This window comes from Hippopotamus amphibius, chromosome 11 (genome assembly GCF_030028045.1).
Source record: "Hippopotamus amphibius kiboko isolate mHipAmp2 chromosome 11, mHipAmp2.hap2, whole genome shotgun sequence".
Classification (NCBI taxonomy): domain Eukaryota; kingdom Metazoa; phylum Chordata; class Mammalia; order Artiodactyla; family Hippopotamidae; genus Hippopotamus; species Hippopotamus amphibius.
The window spans coordinates 91,303,243-91,323,135 of NC_080196.1; the positions used below are offsets into that span (position 1 = coordinate 91,303,243).

General features: G+C 36.9%; 1 protein-coding gene across 1 annotated transcript in view; it reads right to left on the minus strand.

The window, feature by feature from the left end:
- The window catches only part of MBD1 (methyl-CpG binding domain protein 1), a 72,155-nt gene that overhangs the window by 22,157 nt on the left and 30,105 nt on the right, over window positions 1–19,893 (minus strand). Inside the window, 2 exon segments of the mRNA XM_057698109.1 lie at window positions 2,108–2,326; window positions 6,699–7,002. Coding sequence (XP_057554092.1) covers window positions 2,108–2,326; window positions 6,699–7,002 — 523 coding nt within the window.

A 19,893-nucleotide genomic window follows, 5' to 3' on the forward strand; every position in this document is an offset into this window, starting at 1 on the left:
TCCCTGACCTCTGGGGAGGGGAGAGGGTCTGGAGAAGAAAATCAGTCACCAATGGCCAATGACTTAACCAATCATGCCTATGTAATGAAGCCTACATAAAAATCCAAAAGGAGAGGGTTCAGAAATCTCTAAAGCTCTGGGGAACCAAAACACTTCCACCATACCAGGCCCTAAACTCCATGAGGACAGAAGCTCTTTTGTTTAGGACCTCATCCTATTCATCTGACTATTTCTTTGTATCCTTTAATATCCTCTGTAATAGGTAATCTAGTGAGCAAACTGGTTTCCTGAGCTCTGTGAGCTGCCCTACCCAATTAATCAAACTCAAGAAGGGGGTCATGGGAACCTCTGATTTATAGCCAGTCTGTCAGATAATAACTTGGATTTGCAATTGGCATCCTGAGTTGGAGGAGGATCACTGGAACTTCCAGTTTGTAGCCAGTTGGTCAGAAGCACAGGTAACAATCTAGGCTTGAGACTGGCATCTGAAGTGGAGGGCAGTCTTATGGAATTGAGCCCTTTACCTGTGAAATCCAATGCTATCTCCGGGTAGATAGTGCCAGAATTGAGTGGAATTGTAGAACACCCAACTTGTGTCGCGAGCATTGCTTGGATTCCACTCCACACACTGGAATTGGGTTCAGAACTGTTAATGCTCCGCATCACATGATATCAAGGAAATTAAAATTAAGCAACGAGATACCACTACACACCTATTAGAATGGCCCAAGTCCAGAATACTGACAACACCAAATACTGACAAGGATGTTGAACAACAGGAACTCTCATTCATTGCTGGTGGGAATGCAAAATGGTTTAGACACTTTGGAAGACAGTTTGGCAGTTCTCACAAAACTACACATACTCCTACCATATGATCTAGCAATCACGCTTCCTGATATTTACCCAAATGAGCTGAAAACTTATGTCCACAAAAAAATCTACCTAAGAAGCTATACAGAAACTTTATTCACAATCACCAAAACTTGGAAGCAACTGAGGATGTTCTTCAGAAGGTGAATGGATAAATACACTGTAGTACATCCACACAATGGAACATATTCAGTGCTAAAAGGAAATGAGCTATCAAGCCATGAAAAGATATGAGAAAACAAATGCATATTAGTTACTGAAAGAAGGCATTCTGAAAAGGCTGCATACTATATGATTCCAATGATATGATATTCTGGAAAAGGCAAAATTATGGAGACAATAAAAATATCAGTGGTTTCCAGGGGTTTGGAGTAAAGGGAGGGATGAACAGGTGGAGCAGAGAGGATTTTTAGCCTAGTGAAATTACTCTGTATGATACTCTCATGGTGGATACATGTCACCATACGTTTGTCCAAACCTACAGCTCTAATGCCAAAGGGTGAACCCTAATGTAAACTATGGACTTTGGGTGCCAATGATGTGTCAGTGTAGGTTCATTGATTGTAACAAATGTACCACTCTGGTGGAGGATCTTGAGAATGGGGAAAGCTATGCATGTGTTGGGGCAGGGGGCATATGGGAAGTTTCTGTACCTTTTGATCAATTTTGCTGTGAACCTACACTGCTCTAAAAAATAAAGTATCAAAACAAAACAAATCATAGTACCTTTAGGAAAAGCACAATACCCTAAAGAGTTCAATACAAATTTCAAAGAAACAGCTAAATAAATACTAGAATGATTTTCTCTACTCTCTCTGCCTGTAAAACTAGATATCTTTCAAAGTCCAACTTGAACACCACTATCTCAGTGATGTCTTCCCCAACTTCCGGACATACTTAGTCACTCCACCTCCTGCAATTCCATCCTGCTATCAGTACTAACACCATGTTATAGAGTAGGAATTCTCAAAATTTAGTGAGCATCAGAATCAGCTGGGAGACCTTGTGAAAACACAGGTTTCTTGTCCCTGCCAAGATCTGAATTTGGAGATTCTGACTCTGAAGGTTATGAATTTCTAACATCCTCTCAGATGATGCCAATGATGTTGGTTTGTGGACCACACTTACAGTAGCACTGTTACGGTTTATTCTACACATGGCTGGCTCCCGTAAGACTGAGAACTCAACAAGGAACCTCATCCAGCGCATAGCAGGCACTGAATAAATGTCTTACTCTTTTTTGCTTCTTTTTATCAGCCTCTTCCTGTAGGTTTTGAAGGGCGCTTTGCATGAGTTTCATGTTCAAATCCTGATCTTCTCTGTATTCCTGCCGAATATGCTCCATCTTCTCTTGGAGGGCTTTTTGCAAAGCAGCCCTTATTTCCTGTTTTGTCTTCTGTTTCTTTAGCTTATCCTGTTCATTCTCAAATTTCACCTGTGCTTTGTTGTCTTCCTAAGGTACAACAATAATGAAGATAATGCATCAGTACAGTTGGACGAAGCAAATAAGTTAATGCATTTCATTTAAGAGGTGAGAATAAAGGGTTTCTTGGAAACACACACCCCTGGATGTAAAGGGACTATAAGAAACAAAACTTGCCTTTTCATTGCTGAATCAGCAATAAGGCTTTGTAAAATTGCTGTCTGTGTGTGATTATAAAGTAACAAATAGTTGTGGAGTTCAAACTGCAGAAAAGTATGAAGATAAATCACATTTATTCTTAGTACCCATTCACCCACTACCATTCTCAATATTTTGGTGTATTGACTTTCCAGATTTTAGTCTTCTATGCACATCTGCACATCTAGATTTGGATACATTATTAACCAGCAATGAGTCCAAAAATGGAAATGTGCACATCAGCTAAATATACAAAAGTAAATTAAGCATTTTGTTCTTTAAATGCACTCTCCCATTCTTCTCATTTTCTTATCTATCTGATCCCCCTGGCTGGCTTAACTGCCTGGCCAATCAAGCAGTTTTAACTGGGGCACCAATGCTTTTGGGTGTTTTGAGATTGGTAGAAAATCTGGGTATGGTATAAACTGAGGCATTAATCCTCCTGCCAAAGTCATTTGAACTCTCCTGGAGGGATAAGCCCTTGCCCAGCTGGGACAAGAGATAACACAGTTACAGTGAGGAGGGATACAATCCCCAACTAACTTGATCTAACTGAGACTCACAGCAGCCATGACTGCCACCATTTCTGGTTTGTGAGAGGGGAGTTATATGCTAGACTTTCCCATTAATGTCATGAGCAGTAAATCCACACTGAATTGTGAGGGTTAGATGGGATAATAAAAGTAAAAATGCTCTGCAGTATTTAAGGAAAAACAACAGATATCAAACATGAAAGACAATGGGATAGGAGGCCACACTTTGTTTGTTTATTCTACTTATTTAGTTAGTTAGTTAGTTAGTTAATTTGGCTGCACCAGTTCTTAGTTGCCACGTGCAGGATCTTCATTGTGGCATGCGGGATTTTCAGTTGTGGCTTGAGAACTTTTAGTTGTGGCATGTGAGATCTAGTTCCCTGAACTGGGATCAAACCCAGGCTCCCTGCATTGGGAGCTCTGAGTCTTAGCCACTGGACCACCAGGGAAGTCCCAGGCCACACTTTTTAAAAAGTAAGGTTGACTACACCAGGAGGCAGCAATCAGCCCAATCAGACTATGAAGCAGGTAAAGATGGAATGGTGGAGAACTGCTCAAGATTTAGAGACCTAAAAGCAGTTTACTATGTCTTGGTTTCCCCAGGATAGTTCTGATTTTACACTGTCGTGCTGATGTAGTGAAGTAAGCACACCCCTTTCCATCTCAAATGTGCCCAGTTTTGAATGATAAACAGTCACTCATTCCAAAAGAGACTTATAACAGGACAACAATGTTTGGATCTTGATTTAAATGTCAAATAACTTAGATAATAATGGAAATTTGATGCTGATTTTAGATGATAACAATGAGTTATTATTAATTTTTTAGGCTTGATATTGGCAATGTATAAGAAAATGTCCTTAATTATGCTGTTGTTGAGATGCATACTTGAGATGTAGTTCAGGGAGAAATGACATGCTTGGGACGTATTTTCAAACAAAAATGGGAGGGGGTAGGATGTAGGAAATCAATATGTCAAAATGCAACAGTGCTGAAACTGGGAGATCATACACGAGGGCTCATTGTACTCTCCACTTCTGTACATTTGAAAATGTTCATATTATTATTTAATATAACATTACTGTTATAATGATAACAAATGTTATCATTATAACATTAAAAAGGGTGGAATTTATATAACATTCTTGAAATTACAAAAATAATAGTGATAAAGAACCTATCAGCGGCTGCCAGTGGTAAGGGTTGAGGGTGGTGTTGAAATAAAATTTATATTTTAAGTCAGGACAAGAAAATGTAAACATAAAATTCCCTCTCTCTCTTCGTTTGGACCTCCTCCCTCTTCCTTTAGTGTGCAATGTGCATCTTCATTATACATTAACCAGACCTCCTCAAAGATGGGAAGGCCTACTCCACTGTAAAGATCAATTGTTTTTTCTTTCTTCTGACACCAGCAATGGAACTTCTTAGAAGATTAATATTCTTTCCCAACTCTGTAGGGGGTCATGGTGACTTACTGCTTGCTTTGTACGTGCTTACCTGGACTACGTATCTTTGGTGAACTTTATGTAAAATGTCAGTGTGTCATTTTGATGTATGATACTTTGTCTTGAAAATGTATATGACTGTGCCTTAGATTACTAACAGATGGAACAATTCTCAGAGCTTCTGAGAGTCTGTCTCCTGTACTATAATCCTTAATTTGGTTTGAATAAAATTCTCTTTTTCTTCTTAACTTGATTGTTAATTGAATCTTCTTTGAGAGAGGTTATAATTATAAAAGAGTAGCTGGAAGGAGTTTCTTTGAATGATGGAACAATTCTGTATCCTGATTTTGGTAGTGGTTACATAAATCTATGTGTGGTAAAATTTTATAGAACTATACCCCTTCCTCCAAAGAGTGCATGTATAAGATGGTGAAATCCAAAGAAGGTTTTTAGTTTAGTTAAATAAGGAAATAACTTTAATTAAAAATATTATACCAATATGTCTTTATAAATCTGTCTATATACATATATATATATATATATATAATATTTGGTTATGTAAAGGTATATAGACACTAATATTTTTGATAACTTCTTGTTAAAGTTATTTTCAAAAAAATTTTTTTAAAGGAAGCTACAAATAGAGACAGCTAGGTATGTTATAATAAAAAATAAATATTTTGTCTTTTCCCCCTGGTTCCTGGCACATAGCTCCTAACACCCTTGGAATCTCCAAAGTGATAACATTATCTTTTGTAGCCTAATGAGATGACTTGTGGCTGGACCCCCTACATAGCTTCAGGATGGGAGATGATCACTAGAAAGACCAAACCATGTGATCAGAGAGTTGGAACTTTTAGCTCCACCCCTTGACCTCCAGGGAGGGAAAAAGGGCCAGAGATTGAGTTCAATCACCAATGGCTAATGAATTAATCAATCACACCCATGTGATGAAACCTCCATAAAACCTCTAAATGATGAGATCCAGAGGGCTTCCAGGTTGGTGAACACATCAAGGTGGTGGGAGCATGGTGTGCCCAGAGAGGGCGTGGAAGCTCTGTGTATCACCCCGCCCCCCATACCTTCCCCTACACATCTCTTCCATTTGTCCATCTCTGAGCTTTATCCCTTACAATAAGCTGGTAATGGGAAGTAAAACACTTTCCGAAGTTCTATGAGTTGTTTTAGTGAATTCCTGAAACTGAGGGGGAGTCATGAGAATCTTGGACTTTGCAGCCAAGCTGGACAGAAGTGTGGGTAACCTAGGGACCCACTACTTGTGATGGGCATCTGAAGGAAGGGCTATCCTGTGGGACTAAGCCCTTCAACCTATGGAGTCTGGTGCTAACTCCAGATAGTATCAGAACTGAATCAAATCATAGGACACCTAATCAGTGTCTGCAAAGCATCAGAGAATTGCTTGATGTGAGAAAAAACCCCCACACATTTGGTGCCAGAAGTGTTGTGAGTGAAAATGGCTCACTAAATATCTTATACCAGAGGAGAGGGTATATATAAGGTCATTTGGGGGCTACCATTTTGATTTTCTTAGAGATCCTCTACTAAACTCTTCAAAATAAAACAGTCTTAAACCCTAAGAAGATTTCCGGGCTCTGCCGTATACCTTACCTTTGATGTTTCTTATGGTTTCAAATTTCAATAGTTGGGATTTCCCAGGAAAATATTACCTTCTTCCTAAATTTAGTGATACTAAAGTATCAGTTGTTGAAAGCTTTACATACATATAAAATTGCTACTTTTTCAAGTGCTTGCACACATTTCCATTGACACATCTAATTTCTACCTACTAGGGGCAGTGATCTTGTAGCAACAAAATTATTGATGCTGGTGATCTGGGGGATCACTGCACTTCGTATAGGATTTGGAAACTGTCAATCATCCATATCAAAGAATGGGGGATGTTACCAAATTGCCACAAGCCTTTCATGGCACTGCCAATGATTATCCCATTTCATCCTCACAACAAAGACAAATGCTCTTTGCCTCGCTTTACAGATGAAGAAACTGAATCACAGTAGTGAAGTAACTTGCCCTATACAATGAGATGGCACTGTCAGCTGGGCCTTGAAATCCAAGGCTCTGACCATGGTCTGTTGTGCTGTGAAGCAGCCTTGGCCATCAGGAAAACTACAGTAGCAGGCCTGTGAACTGTGTATTCTACCCACTGAGTTCATAGTCCTATCACAAGCATTTCAAAAGACCCACCACAAGGCGCGCCTCCTCTTCCTTCAGCCGCTGCGCTGCCTGCCTTTGCACCTGAATGCTGGTGATCTGGGCATTCAGCCCCAGGCGTGTGTTCTCCACCAGCTCTTTCTGTCTCCTTGCCTCTTCAGCTTCTCGCTTCTCTTTGGCCAGTCGGTCTTCTTCCCAGAGCTTTGAGAACATCTGCTCTTCCACCAGCTTCTGCCTTTTCAGCTCCTCGTTAAATGCTATCTGTGCTTTCCGCTCCCTGCTCACTGTCTTCTGATGGATACAAAACAACTCAACACGGAGCTCCTCGCAGCGTTCCCTGAAAGGACAATTTAAAAAAGAAACCCAGCCTTTCATAAGGCATTACTCTCTTTAGGCACAAATCTGCACAGACACGAGTAAGAAAGTTGAAGCCCTAGATGTAGGCCATCTGAGCAGTAGAAACACATGAGGGAGCAGCAAGGGGGCAGGCACCACGATGCCACAGACAAAGTACAGGCCCCGGAGTCAAGCAGAGCAGACCCTGAAATGTGGTTTTGACATTTCCTGTGTGACCTTGGATCAAAAACTCGATCTATCAGAGCCTGTTTCTGCATCTGTAAAAGAACTGTCTTTCAAGGTTCTGGTAAGGATCAGAGACAAATGGATGTAATACCTGGTAGATAACAGGAACTCAGCAAATGGCAACTACTATAATTACTACAGAGAAAATAGAAGAGGGACGAGTCCCTGCAACATTACAAGCAGATTAAGACTTTGGTAGAAAGAAACCCTGCGTGCACATCCAAGAAAAGATCCAAGAATAGAGTTAGCGTATCATGGTGATGTTTCCTCATTGTCTCTGGATTCCTGGCAGGGCACACGGCCACTGAAGAGGTTTCTGCCAGAGTTGAGAAAACAGCCCTATTGTTGTCTTTTCACAATCAGGCTCATGTCAGCATTCAAGGAGAAACGCTATTTCAATAAGTGTTTAGACCTTAATAATTTAAATTTCTTCCCGCCTTAATTTAAATTTCTTCACATGTTCTTCACTGAGCCCATTTTTAAGAGCTGTGAAATTCAACACTGACTGTACTTTAGAATTATTTAGCGATATTTTCAAAACCCTACTTTCCCCTTCCTCCCTACCCACTCCCAGACCAGACTTGTTAAATCAGAACATTTAACCCATCTGTATTTTTTAAGAGCTCCTCAGATAGTTCTGAAACATAGCCAAGTCTGAGAACCTCTGATGGAAGGCAATGTTTGGTTTCTAAACCAAATTCTACCAAGAAGCTAAAATTTGAAGAATGGGCTCAATAAAGAACTTATAAAGAAAGTCAAGTTGCTAAGACTAAAAGAAAGGATGAGATCTAAACTCATTGCAAGAGTGGTCAATATCACACAAAATGACATTTATCACGTGTCTGTGTATTGTTTACCATTTGATGAGGATAGTCTCATTTCTCTAAACTGGAATCTCTTTAAGGTCTGGGACTCAGGATGTATTTCAGGAATATATGCCCCATACTACATACCCAATGCCCAGTACATAATTGTTGGTTTAACTGATACATAATCATACTGATTAGAAACATAAACGATAACTAATAGTTATCCACATGCTATGGAAGACTCAAAAAGATAACAGAAGCTGAAATTACTATGTTACCAAAAAAACAAAATACACTTTAACATTGAAAAAAAACTAATTCATCTGTCTGAAACTCATCAGTGAAATTCTCAGAATTGGCCATGATAACTTATTAAAGTCCTTCCCAAACCTATGATTCATACTCTAACAAAGGTATTCAATTAATGGAAATCTAAAGCCTAAGAATAAAAAAGTATGCCTTATACTTTTTTTTTTTTTTTTTTTTTTTTTTTAGGCACACGGGCTTAGTTGCTCCATGGCATGTGGAATCTTCCCAGGGCAGGGCTCGAACCCATGTCCCCTGCATTGGCAGGCAGATTCTTTACCACTGCGCCACCTAGGAAGTCCTGCCTTATACTTTTAAATTTTTATTTAAAATAAACTCTTTCTTCCTAAATGTAAAACTAATACATGTTAATTGCAGAAAAACTGGAAAATATAGAAAAGTATGAAGATGTCAAAAATAACACTTAATCCTACTATCAAGAGATAATCACTATTAGCATGTGAATATATTTCTTTCCAGTCTTATATATGTGCATTTTTACTAGAATTGGGGTTATTCTGCATATCTACATCTCCCTGTATCTTAATTTTTGTACCTATCATTATATTGGGAATGCTTCCTCATGAAATATTCTTTAAAATAATTCCTAACTTTAAAATTCTATTATAGAGGACTTTCCTGGTGGCACAGTGGTTAAGAATTTGCCTGCCAATGCAGGGGACATGGGTTGATCCCTGGTCTGAGAAGATTTGAAATGCCACGGAACAACAAAGCCTGTGTGCCACAACTACTGAAGCCCGTACGCCTAGAATCCATGCCCCGCAACAACAGAAGCCTGTGCACCACAACCACTTGTTGCAACTACAGCAAAGCCCAGGCTCAGCAATGAAGACCCAACGCAGCCAAAAATAACAACAAAAATTATTATAGTTTACTAATTGCATAATAACAGCTAGAGCCTATAAATATATCACAGTTTATTTAAATATTCCCCTATTTGATGAACATATAGGTTACTTCTGACTTTTATATAACGTTGCAATGAACGTTGTTTCTGTAGCTCTTTCTGCCTATTGCTAATCATTTTCTTAAGGTAATTCCTTCCTTAATATAAAATCAAAGAGTACAAAAACATTCTTGAGGCAGCTGATGATGCATGCTGCCAAGAATGCACTGCATGAAGGAGTTCATACCATAAACATTTCTTTAGATCAGTAGGCCTTCAAACTTTTTTGATTATGTATGTCCTTCAGTAAAAAAATTCTAAGCACCCACAATATTATTTATAAATTGTACAAGGTTATTAATATGTAACTATATCATAAATTATTTACATGCAAAAATTAAAATAAAAAAAGCTGAGCTAAAAAACATCAAATAGAACATCTATTTTAATGATAACAATCACTGATAAGAGGAAAACGTTTTGTTAGTGTTTCACGTGGTACTTTCTTTTTTTTAAATTATTATTATTTTTTTAATTAATTAATTAATTTATTGGCTGTGTTGGGTTTTTGTTGATGCGTGCAGGCTTTCTTTAGTTGTGGTGAGTGGGGGCTGCTCTTCATTGTGGTGCGCAGGCTCCTCATTGCTATGGCTTCTCTTATTGCAGAGCACAGGCTCTAGGCACATGGGCTTCAGTAGTTGCAGCACATGGGCTCAATAGTTGTGGCTCATGGGCTCTAGAGCACAGGCTCAATAGTTGTAGCGCCTGGGCTTAGTTGCTCCACAGCATGTGGGATCTTCCTGGAGTAGGGATCGAACCCATGTCTCCTGCATTGGCAGGCGGATTCTCAACCACTGCGCCATCTAGGAAGCCCTTCACATGGTACTTTCACACATAAAATCTTATTTCATCCTCATAAATGCCTTATAACTTAGATGGGCCAGCAAGTATTATCCCCATTTTAGAGTTAAAGAAATTGAAACTCAGGGAGCCTAAGTATCTTTACAAGCCACAGAGCTAGGAGTAGTAATATTATTAGCAACAGTTATTAAGTGCTTATTATTTGCCAGGCACTGTTCTAAGCACTTTACATGTTTGAACTCTTATGATCTGCATAACAACTAATGTTGCAACAAACACTATTGCAAGCTAATTATTATTGTTATTTTATCCCCAGTTTATAGATGAGGAAATGAAGGCACAGAGCTGTTAAGTATCTTATGTAATTTCGTACATTCAATATGTAGTAGAGCTGGGACTGAAGACCTGGCAGTCTGGTTCTGGAGTTCCTTGGTACTTCATTATATCATCAAATGTTCTGACCACACATCCTAGTGTATTCATTTAATAAAAACACCCCAAAACAAATAAAAAAGCCAAAAAATGGGGTCCAATCACTAATTCCTTAATCTAGGGTCCAATCACTAATTGTGTACAAATACAGGACATTTAAAAAGAAATTTGGGGCACAGAGGGAACATACCTCAACATAATAAAGGCCACATATTACAAACCCACAGCTAACATCATACTCAACAGTGAAAAGCTGAAAGCATTTCCACTAAGCTCAGGAATAAGATAAGAATGCCCATTCTCACCACTTTTATTCAACATAGTTTTGGAAGTCCTAGCCACAGCAATCAGAGAAGAAAAAGAAATAAAAGGAATTCTAAATGGAAACGAAGAAGTAAAATTGTTTGTAGATGACATGATACTATACATAGAAAATCCTAAAAACACCACCAGAAAACTACTAGAGCTCATTGGTGAATTTGGTAATGTTACAGGATACAAAATTAATATACAGAAACCTGTTGCATTTCTATACACTAACAACAAATTATCAGAAAAAGAAATTAAAGAAACAATCCCATTTACCATCACATCAAAAAGAATAAAATACCTAGGAATAAACCTAGCTAAGGAGGTAAAAGACCTGTACTATAAGACTCTGATGAATGAAATTGAAAACAACACAATCAAATGGAAAGATACATTGTGTTCTTGGATTGGAAGAATTAATAATATTGTTAAAAATGACCATACCACACCCAAGGCAATCTACAGATTCAATGCAACTCCTGTTAAAATACCAATGGCATCTTTCACAGAAATAGAACAAATAATTTAAAAATCTGTATGGAAACACAAAAGACCCCAAATAGCCAAAGCAATCTTGAGAAAGAATAGAGCTGGAAGAATCATGCTCCCTGACTTCAGACTATACTACAAAGCTACAATAATCACAACAGTAAGGTACTGGCACAAAAATAGACACATAGATCAATGGAACAGAATAGAGAGCCCAGAAATAAACCCATGAGCTTATGGTCAATTAATCTATGACAAAGGAGGCAAGAATATACAATGGAGAAAATACAGTCTCTTTGATAAGTGTTGGGAAAACTGGACAGCTACATGTGAAAGAATGAAATCAAAACATTCTCTAACATCATATATAAAAATAAGCTCAAAATGGATTAAAGATCTAAATGTAAGGAATGTCTCCTAAAACAAGGGAAATAAAAGCAAAAGTAAGCAAATGGGACCTAATTAAACTTAAAAGCTTTTGTATAGCAAAGAAACCATTGACAAAACAAAAAAGCAACCTACTCAATGGGAGAAAATATTTGCAAATAATATGACTGAAAAGGGATTAATATCCAACATATATAAACAGCTCATACAACTAAAAAAAAAAACCCTATTAAAAAATGGGCAGAAGAACTGAAGACATTTTTCCAAAGAGGATATGCAAATGGTCAAAAGGCACATGAAAAGATGCTCAACATCACTAATCATCAGGGAAATGCAAACCAAAACCACAATGAGGGGATTCCCTGGAGGTCCAGTGATTAGGACTCCGTGCTTTCACTGCCAAGGGCCTGGGTTCAATTTCTAGTCAGCGAACTAAGATCCCACGAGCCATGAGGTGCAGCCAGGGGAAAAAGAAAGAAAGGAAGAAAGGAAGAAAGAAAACCACAATGAGATATCACCTTGCACATGTCAGAATGGCTATCATCAAAAAGAGCACAAATAGCAATGTTGGCAAGGATGTTATACTATTGGTAGGAATGCAAATTATTGCAGCCACTGTGGAAAACAGCATGAAGGTTTCTCGAAAAACTAAAAATAGAACTACCATATGACCCAGCAATTCCACTCCTGGGTATATATCCAAAAAAACCAAAACCAAACCAAACCAAAACAAAACAAAAAACCCACTAATTCAAAAAGACACATGCACCCCAATGTTCATAGCAGCATTATTTATAATTGTCAAGATATGGAAGCAACCTAAGTGTCGATTAACAGGTGAATGGATAAAGAAGATGTGGTATGTATATACAATGGAAAACTACTCAGCTGTAAAAAAGAATGAAATTTTACCATTTGCAGTAACATAATTGGACTTGGAAAGCATTATGCTAAGTGCAATAAGTCAAACAGAGAAAGACAAATGCTGTATGATATCACTTATATGTGGCATCCAAAAAATACAACAAACTAGTGAATGTAACAAAAAAGTGGACTCACAGATATAGAGAATGAACCAGTGGTTACCAGTGGAGAGAAGCAAGTGGGGAAAGGCAATACTGGGGTAAGGGGATTAAAAAATTTTTTTCATGATGTAGCAAAAGCATGATCCATAAAAGAAATATTCTTAAGTTGGATTTCATCAAAATTAAAAACTTTTTTTCTCTGTGAAAGACCCCACTAAGAGGATTAAAAAAAAATAAAGCCCAAGGTACAGACTAGGAAAAAATATTTCTAAACCGCATATCCTACAAAGGACTCATATCTGCAATATACAAAGAATTCTCAAAACATAACAGCTAATCCAATTACAAAACAGGCAAAAGACATAAAGAGACACTTCGCCAAATTGAATATACACATGGCAAATAAGCACATGAAAAGTTTTCAACATCACCACCCATTAAGGAAATGTCAATAAAGGTCACAAAAAATTTCACTACACACCTTTGTTCTAATAGTGACAGTATCAAAAGCTGGCAAAGATATGGAAAAACTTTAATCTTTTATACATTACTGGTAGAAATATAAAATCATACAGCCACACTGGAAAATAATTTTAATTACAATTATGTATATGTATGTTTAATTACAAAATTAAACATACATATAAGACACAGCATATGGCTGTGTATGTTTAATTACAAAATTAAACATACATGTAAGACAGCATATGGCAGTTATGCTAGAGAAAGGAAAACTTATGTTCACACAAACATCTACACATGAACGTTCATATCAGATTCATTCATAACAGATAAAAACTAGAAATAATCACAATGTACTTCAATAAGTGAATGGTTTATAGAAACTTAAGTACATCCATACAATGGAATACTACTCAGCAATAAAAAGGACAAACTATTGATACATGCAGCAATTTGGATGAACCTAAAAGGCAATTCATTGACTGAAAAAAGCCAGTTTCAAAAGCCCACATATGCATGATTCCATTTATACAAAATACTTGAAATGATGAAATTATGGAGATGGAAAAGAGATTAGAAGTTGCCTGAGGTTAGGAATGATAGGGATGAGAGTGGTCGTTGTGACTATAAAGGGAAGCACAAGGGAGACCTTTGTGGTGATGGAACAGTTCTGTATCTTGATTGCAGTGGGGGGTTAGATGGATTTACATATGTGATAAAATGGCACAGAACTATACACATACATTATACCAATGTCAATTTCCTTGTATGATACTGTGTTATAGTTACATAGGATATAACCACTGGTGAAAACAGGGGTAAGAATACATGAGATTTCTGAACTATTTCTGTAATTTCTATGAATATATAATTATTTAAAAATAAAAAAATTTTAATCACTGGTTATCTTGTCATTATTATTCATTTCATTTCATTATTATTACTGGAAATAATTTTGCTGTTTAGAAGACTTGGAGCAATAAAAATGACCCATTCTAGGTATCAAATATTCTAGGTATACCACTGAATATACCTAAAAAAATGAATGTGCTTGTCCACCAGAAGACATGTACAAGAATGTCCAGAGCTGCTTTACTCATAAGAATCCCAAACTGGAAATAACTGAAATGCCTATAACCTGGAGGATGAGTAAATTGTGGTATCTTCATGCAATGGAATACTGAAAGGAAGAGGGGAAAGGAGAAAAGGAGGAATAATTTCATCTCACCTTATATATACATTAAAGCCTTAATTATATTTTCAGTAATGGGCCCTGATTTAGCATCCTTGATCAAAGTTAGCACTGGCCCTTCACTCTTATAATGAATTAAAACTACATTTGCTGTTCTGTATTAAAGAGTTGCCAGTATTGCATTAAAAACACTAAAAACAGTTGGATTTCAAATGAATTATGATAGTCTCCCTTATCCACCACTTCACTTTCTACAGTTTCTATTACCTATGATCAACTGTGGTCTGAAAACATTAAATGGAAAACTCCAGAAATAAACAATTCATAAGCTTTTCAACTGCACACTGTTCTAAGCAGCATGATGAAATTTTGTGCTATCCAGCTCCATTCCACTTGGGATCTCCAACCATCAACATTTTCTGCTCCTGACATCAACCACCAACATCGCCACAGCTCAGTGATCCAGGATCACCCAAAGCAGGTGATTCTCCTTCTGATGTATGGTCAGAAGGCCAACAGCCTAATGCTGCATCACAGTGTCTACAGCATTCACCTCACTTCATCTTATATATCACATAGACATTTTATCATCTCACATCATCACAAGAAGGGTGAGTACAGTACAATAAGATATTTTGAAACCACATTTACAAACTTTATTACAGTGTATTGTTACAGCTGTTCCATTTTATTATTAGCTATTCTTGTTAATCTCTGACTGTGCCTAATTTATAAAATAAACTTTATTATAGGTATGTATGTACAGGAAAAAATATAGCACACATAGAATTTGGTAGTCTCCCCAGTCTAAGACATCTACTAGGGATACATAAGGGGGACTACTGTATACGGTTGCAGGATATAACTGTTTCCTCAAAAATGCTAATAATTCATCTAACTAGCAAGTTATACAACTTGACGTTGTATAGTTAGTTATACAAGATTTATCTATGAAATCCGTAAAATTGTTACCAAATTAATAAGTATTTTAAGAGCACAAACCACTTATGAAACTTCATTTTTCCTACTGTGTCAAAAAATTTTTACTGGAGAGTGGCAAATATATTAATCGTCCATTGAAATTCACTTCCCAGTGTCCCCTTTGCCCCTACAGCATCTTCTTCTCCAGCACCCAGTAGGGAGTATCCAGATCCTGCCAAAGACAGGATGTGAGGCTATGCTTTATATAGGCTAAAGAGAACAAGAAGTGTAGAGCAGGTACATCCATAGAAAAGGTCTGAAAAAGGTCTCAGAATCCCTAGCTGGGCTGATTGGTGAAGGTATTTCTTTCCTGAGGCCAGCTAGTGAAAAATGGAGGGGGTAAGTACTTCTTTAAATGCAAAAACAGCAAAAGGAGACTTCAAAGAATACAAAAAAACAAGGAAACATATACCAACAAAGGAATACAATGATTTTCTAGTAATCAATCCTAAAAAAATAGAGATCTACAAATCACCTGATAAAGGATTCAAAACAATTGTTTTAAGGAAGGTGGGTAAGCTGTAAGAGAACACAGATAGACAACGCAACAAAATCAGGAAAACAACAGAGAAACAAAATGAGAAATACAACAGAGATAGAAATTATCAAAAAGAACAAAACAGAAATTCTGGAGCTGAAGCATGCAATGAATGAATGAAAAAATCCAAGAGACAGCATCAACATCAGATATGAACAAACAAAACAGAGGGGAAAAAATCTAGAACTCAAAGACAGGTAATTTGAAATTATCCAGTCAGTGTCTGAATGCATAAAAAACAAGATTCAACAATATGCTGCTTACAAAAGACTTGCTTTAGCTTTAAGGATACACATATCTTTAAAGTGAAGGGATGGAAAAAAGATATTTCATGCAAGTAGAAACCAAAAGAGAGCAGAGGTAGCTATACTTTTATATTAGATAAAATAGACTTTAACTCAAAAGCTGTAACAGGAGACAAAGTCATTATACAGTGATAAAGGGGTCAATTCATCAAGAGGATATAACAATTATAAACATAGATTCATTCCCTGGTAGCTGCAGGGGATTTGTTTGGGGACCTGCCACAAATACGAAACTTTACAGATGCTCAAGTCCTGTAGTCAGCCCCCCACATTCCTGATTCCCATCTGTGGATTCAACTAATCCTGAATCATACAGTACTATGTTTATTGAAAAAAACACATTTAAGTGGACCTGCAGAGTTCAAATCTGTGTTGTTCACGGGGTCAGCTGTATATGCACCCAACATCAGAGCACCTAAATATGTTAAGCAAAGATTAACAAGGGAGAAAAGACAGCAATGTAGTAATAGTAAGGGATTTCAATACTCCACTTTCAACAGCACATATGTTACTGAGTCCAAGCTCGCTCTGCTTGCCATACAACAGGCCAATGAATCAGAGATGAGGTGTTGAGGCAAGGAATGTGACTTTAAGCAGACTGAGAAGATGGCAGACTAGTGTCTCCAAAAGACCATCTTATCGGGGCCTGGATGCCAGTTTCTTATATAGAATCATGACGGAGAGGCTGTGAGGCAGTAGAATAGAGAGGGAGAGATGGCAGGGAAGTAAAGTAAAAGGGCCATCAGTCTTGCAAAACATCTCCAGGAATGACCAGCTTCTGTGAGGGGATGTGTTAATTTCTCCTTTCTTGAAGCCATTCACAGGTAGGCAGGACAGATTGTCTACCTGTGAGCTAAACAGAGGTACTTTAGTTTAACATTCAGGCAAAAGGGCAGGGTTCCTTGAGGCAGGCCATCATGTATGATTATAATAACAAAAGCAGCAAAAAGCAAAGGTTAAAGTCAAAGAAACAGATCGAACATGGAGTGTGATTTAGCTCTTCCCTGTTACAAATAGATCATCCAGACAGAAAATCAATAAGGAAACACTGGATTAAACTATACGTTAGATCAAATGAACCTAACAGACATACACAGAACATTCCATCTAATAGCAGCAGAATACACATTCTTCTCAAGTACATGAGGAACATTCTCCAAGATAGATCACACGCTAGGTCACAAAAAAGTCTTAACAAATTGAAAAGACTGAAATCATATAAGTATCTTTTTTGACCACAATGGCACAAAACCAGAAACCAATAACAGGAAGAAAGCTGGAAAATTAACAAATATGTGGAAATTAAACAACACACTCCTGAATAACCAATGGGTCAAAGAAGAAATGAAAAGGGAAATCAAAAAATATCTTAAATGAAAATGGAAATACAACATACCCAGACTTGTGGGATGCAGTAAAAACAGCTTTAAGAGGGAAGTTTATAGCAATAAACACCTATATTAAGAGAAAAGAAAGATCTCAAATAAATAATCTGACTTTAAACCTCAAAGAACTGTAAAAAGAACAAACTAAGCCCAAAGCAAGCAGAAGGAATGAAACAACAAAGATTAGGGCAGAAATAAATGAAATGGAGACTAGAAAAAATGATAAAACATATCAGTGAAACTAAGAGATGGTTTTTTGAAAAGATAAACAAAGTTGACAAACTTTAGCTGGACTAGCTAAGGAAAAAAGAGAGAAGACTCAAATAAATAAAATCAGAAACGAAAGATGAAACATTATAACTGATACTCCAGAAAGACTAAAATCTAAAAAATGGATAAATTCCTAGACACATATAACCTACCAAGACTAGATCGTGACAAAACAGAAAATCTGAAAAGATCAATAATGAGTAAGGAGATTGGCGTAATCAAAAATCTCCCAATAAAAAAAAAGCCCAGGACCATATGGTTTCATTAATGAGTTCTACCAAATATTTAAAGAAGAAATAATACCAATCTTTCTCAAATCCTCCAAAAAAATTGAAGAAGAGAGAACACTTCTAACATCCCTGATGAGCATAAATGCAAAAATCCTCAATACAATACTAGCACATCAAATTTAACAGCACATTAAAAGAATCACATACCATGATCAAGTGAAATTTATCCTTGGGATACAACTATGGTTCAACAAAGGCAAATCAATAAATGTCATAAACCACATTAACAGAATGAAGAATAAAAATTATATGATCATCTTAATAGATACAGAAAAAGTTTTGACAAATTCATGATTAAAAAAAACTCTTAACAAATAAGGTATAGAAGCAATATAGTGCAACACAATAAAGGCCATATATAACAAGTACACAGCTAATATCATGCTCAAAAGTAGAAACCTCAAGGCTTTTCCTCTAAAATCAGGGAGAGGATAAGGGTGCCCATTCTTGACAACTTTATTCAACATAGTACTGGAAATCCTAGCCAGAGCAATTAAGCAAGAAGAAGAAATAAAAGACATCCAAAATGAAAAGGAGGAAGTAAAATTATCTGTTTGCAGCTTACATGATCTTGTATATAAAAAACCCTAAAGACTCCATCAAAAACTCTTAGAACTAATCAATCAATTCGGTAAAGCTATAGGATTTGAAATCAACAAACAGAAATCAGCTGCATTTTTATACACTAAAAATAAACTATCTAAAAGAAATTAAGAAAACAATCCCATTTGCAACAGCTCCAAAAATAATAAAATACATCAGCATAAATTTAACCAAGTAGGTTAAAGATCTGTACACTGAAAATTATGAAACACTGAGGAAAGAAATTGAAGACTCAAATAAATGGAAAGATATCTTTTGTCCTTGGATTAGTAGAACAAATATTGTTAAAATGTCCATACTACCCAAAGTGATCAACAGATTCAATGCAATTCCTATAAAACTTCCAATGGCATTTTCACAGAAACAGAAAAAAAATCATAAAATTCCAACCAAATTACAAAAGACCCTGAATAGCCAAAGCAATCTTTAGAAAGAAGGACAAAGCTGGAAGCATCACACACTTGATTTCAAAATATATTACAAAGCTATAATAATCAAAACAGTGTGGTAGTGGCATAAATACAGATGCACAGACCAGTGGAACAGAATAGAGGGCCCAGAAATAAATCCATGTATATATGGGCAACCAATATTTTACATAGAGGCCAAGAACACACAATGGGGAAAGGATAGTCTCTTCAATAAATGGTCATGGTTAAACTGGATATCCACATGCAAAAGAATAAAACTGGATCCCTATGTACACTCATTCAAAAAAATTAACTCAAAATGGGTTAAAAACCTAAACATAAGACCTGAAACTGTAAAACACATAGAAGAATACATAGGGAAAATCTTGACACTGGTCTTGACAATGACTTTATGGATATGACACTGAAAGCAAAGGCAACAAAACTGAAAATAAACAAGTGGGACTGTATTCAATTAAAAGCTTCTGCACAGAGACGGATCAAGATGGCAGAGTAGAAGGATGTGCACTCACTCCCTCTTGCAAGAGCACCAGAATTATAACTAACTGCTGAACAATCATCGACAGAAAGACACTGGAACTCACCAAAAAAGACACCCTACATCCAGAGACAAAGGAGAAGCAGCAATGAGATGGTAGGAGGGGCGCAATCGCATTAAAATCAA